The 6,000-nt window shown below is 38.3% G+C and overlaps 1 protein-coding gene across 1 annotated transcript in view; it reads left to right on the forward strand.

The window, feature by feature from the left end:
• Positions 1 to 6,000, forward strand: part of LOC139731829 (scavenger receptor cysteine-rich domain-containing protein DMBT1-like) — a 44,431-nt gene that overhangs the window by 13,126 nt on the left and 25,305 nt on the right. Inside the window, exon 2 of the mRNA XM_071642705.1 lies at positions 2,311 to 2,527. Within this exon, the coding sequence (XP_071498806.1) occupies positions 2,311 to 2,527 (217 nt within the window). The remainder of the gene's footprint in view (positions 1 to 2,310; positions 2,528 to 6,000) is intronic.

The following is a 6,000-nucleotide window of genomic DNA, read 5'->3' on the forward strand; positions in this document are numbered from 1 at the left end:
CCCCCCCCCCGGCAATATCGTGTCAAACCTCTTAAAATCCAGCACTTTGTTATGTTCGAATTCCCGCTTATCATCATCAGCTAGTATGTTTTTTTAATAGTGCACTAAACATGCAGAATTAAGCAAATGGAGTAGACTTGACCGGGAGTAAAAAGTACAAGAAAAGTCATGCAGTTCTTTCATGTTGGAAATGCTTTGTAGTGTGTGTTTTTTTCTTTTTTTTGTGACAAGAAAACAGAGAGGTTACCGTTAACCTCCTTAGTTGTTTTGTGCTTGAAAGACTTGGGTAGTAACGGAGGAGAAGGCAGAAAGGTTGCCATATCAACCATTTTACGTCAGAGTGTCTTGTATGAACAGCAAAGCAAGATGTTCAAACCACGTTTGATAGAAAATGAGTTTAGCTTTATAGCTTTCGTAAAGATTATCATCTCAAACAGCCAAAACAATGTTTTTCTCTCATTGTCGTTTTTATAGCCATCGTTTATAGAGGCTTCTGGTAATGCGTCAAGGTGACATTCAAAGCGTGCTTTAATTGCTTCGATGAATATGAATATGGCTCGACCGCAATTAGCACTCAGATTAAAATACTGTTGGTTTTATTTCATTTAAGGTGTTTGTTTTGCTTTGTTTTGGGGTGTTTTTTTTTTACATTCTACCATACCATTATTCTTGGCTGAACACATCGCAAGTCATCATTGGCAGAATAGTAATAATTACAAAAAATGATTATAATGATAATGATATGAATGATAATTGCAATAATTAAAATCACCGTAACATCAATGATATCAAAATGTAACACATACGGTTTATTCTCGATACCGTAATGTCACTGTTAGTATTGCTGGTTTATAATTTGCGTTCCCTGTTTTGCAATGCATGTATTTATGTATTTATATTTGATATCATCTCTCTGCGAATGATTATTCATAAGGAAAGCTTGGGTTAAAATTTATCCGGCAAGCGCCATTGTTTTAAACAAAGCGAGACATTCCAGAAACTAGCCAGGAGTTTCCGCCCTTATATTGTTTTCGCGCAACCGAATTTGGCGTCAAAGGTGGATACGACCCACACAGCTTTTTCCCGAATACCTCAAGTCCCCCACCCTCCCTACAATCTCTCCACTGGTCGGTTTACTGTCTTGGCACGTGGCCAAAGCCCATGCGTCACAGTCGGAGGGAGAGGAAAAATGCGGGAATGAAGAGGCGGCTATGCAGGCGATCGAGGCACAAGAAATTGAGCACACGCCACCTTGTTCTTAATTATTAGCCCTCTGCAGTTCAAAGAAGGTTTTGTTGCTGTTTTTTATAATGAAGTTTCAATTAAATTTAATTGGAGCAAGTTTGTTGTTGTTTTTTTAAAGATGGAATGTACAATATTTTCATGGATGTGTGAGTGTGTATTGTGTGTAACTTGTGGGAATGTGCGACGGGATTTTATTGCACATGACTGTATCACACAGACGTAGCCTTCTAGTGTAGTCCGCATTATGCATGATATTATAATCGATGTACTTCAGAACCTCTGCGTGAAAAGTCACCTGTTGTCTGCGATACATATGGAACTTTTATAGCATCTATGTCCGTACTATCTGTAATGTCCATAATGTAACAAGACCTCGCCATTTTTATCACATTTCCGCCGAGTGAGATTGCTGTTTTATTTTTCTGTTCTTATTTGGATAGGCCTACGTATAGCTGCGTATGTTGATTCCCACGAGTGGTAAATCATGTTCAGTCTTTACAGCTCTAGAGTGGGTGGCAGTGTTGTCATGGCAACTACATACGTCAGTTACCTGCGTAATTTGGAAGCGGGGTGGGGCTGCCATGAAGTACATAAATAAAAGCTCATCATCATGCGCTTGCCGCATACTACATTGAAAAGTAGCTCACCTCTGTAGAATGTTTACATCTACGGCTGATATGTGGAGCCATATTTAGCAGGTGTAATTATGTCGAGATAGGCAGCTCGGCCTTCGAAGAAACTGAAACGAAGATTCTTGTTCCTCGTCTAAATGGAAAAGCTCAGATTTGAGTCCCTCATGAATGACAAATAGTCGTGAGTTTGTGCCCTCATGAATGTGTAGGTGTTATTTCTGATGCGATATTAGAAGATGATTTATAACAATGTATCATACGTGCAAGCATCATTGATGTAACAAATTAACATAAAAAAATAATGCACTATATAAGCTGGAAACGTTTCTTACGTTTGCTAGGATTAGGTGCAAAACTAAATATTCATTGTAAGATGATTTAAAAGACCAATGTGGAAGCCTTTGTAAATGTTTTTATTGATTATTTTGTATAGTCGCTAGACGGACCGCCGGCGCTGCGTCACACTGTCCGGACGACCGTCCCTACATGTCCACTGACACCGGGCGATGTACCGCAGAGTGTGGTCCCGGAAAATACGGCGACGACAGTTCTAGGACCTGCGAAGCATGTGGTGAAAATTGCAAAACTTGCCTGGGCCATCCAGAGCATTGCACCAGCTGCGAAGACCCACTGTATTTGTCAGAAAACAGGTGAGTTATTGTACTGAAACGGACATCTACATTCTGTTATACTATACCTGCACACGATCTCACGCATGGTTGACGATATCCTGTATTGATGATGATGGCAGTAGTAGGCATGATAACATAATAATGATGATGATGATGATGATAATGATAATAATGATAATAATAGTAGTAATAATGATAATAATAATAATGATAATAATGATAATAATGATAATAATAATACTGATAATAATAATAATAATAATAATAATAATAATAATAATAATAATGATGATAATAATAGTAATAATGATAATAACTACATGAATGACAACAATAATAGTAATACACAAATTGCTATAAAGTGAGAAAAAAAAACAACGAATATTTTGCCGTGCTGGCATGAAGGTCTACACGTGATGTCACAAACAATATTACCTAATGAAAAGAATATAAGACACAGGGAGAGAGGAAAAGGAAACCATGAACACATACCATATAGATATCTTTCAAGGTACAGTGTAATATGAAATTTATATGCATGGAATTATATAGTAGCCTGACTAAATAATCATAACACACAGCGATGAAGATGATGCTAATAATAGCGGCTTAAATATCTGTGCGTGTGTGTCCGAAAGTGAAAGTAACTATGACATTTGAGACGAGCTCAAGTAAGTTACAATAAAACAGAAACCATTTGTCGACAAAATACGTCCAGCCTTTATTACACTCGCAGACACATGTTTTCGTTGACACAAATATAGTGATCTGCTGTAATTGTTCTTTTTTAAAGTTCAGGCGTGTATTGCTTTCCGGGAAAGTGTAATGGGTGAGCGGCAGTGTCTTTAATATACTTCCGCATCCCACTCCGGTTCACTTCTTTCTTCTCTGTGGATAAGTTCCGGTAATTGCAATGAAAACAAAAACGAAAAAAAAAAGATCCGGTATGTTATTTCCATTTTTTTAAAGTTCCAAATGTGCTTGTGCTCACCGTATTCTCAATGCCCAATATCTTCACACCACGTAATAAGTTTTTTTTTCTCTCTCTCTCTCTCACACACACACACACACACACTCACTCACTCTCTCTCTCTCTCTCTCTCTCGTTACACATATCTTATTTTCTTTTATATTTCTGTTTTTTTAATGTATTACAGTATACCAATCATATTTTGTTGTCTACGTGTGGGGGAATGCACCCTACAAGCACTGCTTGTAACCTATCATTTTTTTAATGTATTGCTTATGTTTGTATTGTGTTTATGTGTTGTATTGCGATGTTATTCATGTATTTAATTTCTGTAAATTATTTATATATGTCTGTTGGAAATTGAAAAAAAAAAAATAAATGAATGAAATGAATGAATGAATATGTTTGCAACTAAATGAAAGGAATTAAGGAGAGTTGGTGTTAGCGACATCTGAAACCGAATTAAGCAGAAAGTTCATTGGAGGTGAGCCACACGTTACTAAAATTGCTGTCAAAGAACATGACGCTTAGGTCAATATGATATTTGTCTTCGTGTACCAAATGCACTCATAGTGGTCTGCAGTCCCGATTAAAAATAAAAAAAATACACTGAAAAATACCCAGTTTTTTTTAGTAGTAGTATGCATCCCTGTCCTTGACCGGGCCAACGTATTGTGACGTAGAACTTCCTGCAATAATACCTCCAAATTGCCTTTATCCCCTCACTCATTTTCACCGACCACGTGGCGATAGAAGCGAGCGGGAGCATATCAACCGTGATACACTTCAGTTCCCTCCTCCCCCCCCCCCCCCCGTGTGTGTGTGTGTTTTTTTTTTTTTTAATATGATATCGTCGTCAAAACAAGATCGCAGTCAGGTCAGACATAACGCGGATTTTTTTTTTAGGCCGCGATGAATGTCCCATAGCCTCTCAAGATCTCCCCCCTCCCCGCGCACACAGGATGACCTGGTCGCCCTCAATGAAAGAGAAGTAAATCAAGGCACCGAGGCCTGACGCAACTGACCCACATTGCCGAGGTCGTTTTTTACATCTGCACGAGAACTAATTTCACACCCGCCCCATCAGGTCTTCTCACGATACCCCACCCGCGGCTCAGGTCACGTTCATGGACTCGGTACAATGACCAAGGGGTAAAAATGAGGTCATCCGGTTAGTCTCAGTTAAAGGAAACGTAATAGAGTAAAGAAAAAACCCTGAGGCTGTGTAGACACCAAAGTACCTCCGAAAGAGATCACCCCTTCCTTTGTTGTTGTCTCAAGTTGACGCACATAGTGTTGGGATGACCATTGCTATCGTAAAATTAGATCATGCCATCCACTATCAAAATGAACGAAATCCCCGAACTCTTTCCGGAAAAATTAGTGCTGCAGGGCTGGCCGAAATTTCCCCGATCCTACAGTAGACTTCCCGACAACTCGGATATCATTTTATGTCCATATAAAAGATTAATAACAATCTTCCTAATTCAGGGCTTATATTTGCCTATTATAGAGATGCGGCATTCAACACACGAGTTTCTCCTTGATCGCTCTTTAGAATCCCCTAATTGTGATGGATAGAATTAATATGAGCCCTGGTGCTTAAGGCATGTAAAAATTATAATCGTCAATTATTATAGTCACATTAATTTCTCATCGGGAGGTTTTATGACAGAGTCATACACTTATACAGTAAAAATGAGGCAACAACAGTAACACTTCAAGCAAACAACGCATCAATAATCGTATTGATGTTTGTTGTTTGTTGTTGTTTTGTTTGTTGGCAGATAAGGAAATGGTGGACGTCTTATTTAGAGTGAGAGGAACACATCGTCCTGCTCATAATTACGCAGATACATAGAAAACATATAGGTTGACAGTTACGGACGTTTAGGATCAGAATAACGAGATATTAATTGCGCTTCTGAAAAAAAAAATCAGAATCAGTGCATTCATTATTTCCGGGAAAATGACAACAAGCCCATTCCTAACTTGTAAAATGCTTGGATAAATCATGGTATGGGCCTTAAATCAAATGGATTTCCAAATTGAAAAGTTTACCACAGCTTGTAAATTCCAGATAAAACCAGTTTAGGATCGTGATTCGCGTGATTGCCTTTGTTTCTCTGTCTCCATGTGTGTGTTTTGTTTCATTATGTAGACCTACTCTGGCGGAAAGCCATAGCCATACTCGACCAGACATGCTACATTCATGCTGAGCTAATTCTATCCGATTCCTTACAAAGCATACAAGACACAGCTCTATTCATGCATGATACAAATACAGAACAGCTCCACCGTCAATCTCATTCTTAACTCGATGAGTTGCCACATTATTTTATTTTTGTTTGGATCAATGTTTTTCTTTCTTTTCGTATGTCAATACATCACACGTGCGTGAATGTTTACTTTACAGACATGCGTATGGGAAACTTGTCTGCCTTACAAATGGAACAGCGAAAACAGACGATGTATGCAATATGATCTATATAAATCATCTTATTATCAGGAAAGAGATAAG

This window comes from Diadema antillarum, unplaced genomic scaffold (genome assembly GCF_040938485.1).
Source record: "Diadema antillarum isolate AM-2024a unplaced genomic scaffold, OU_Dant_1.0 seq00000386_RagTag, whole genome shotgun sequence".
Classification (NCBI taxonomy): domain Eukaryota; kingdom Metazoa; phylum Echinodermata; class Echinoidea; order Diadematoida; family Diadematidae; genus Diadema; species Diadema antillarum.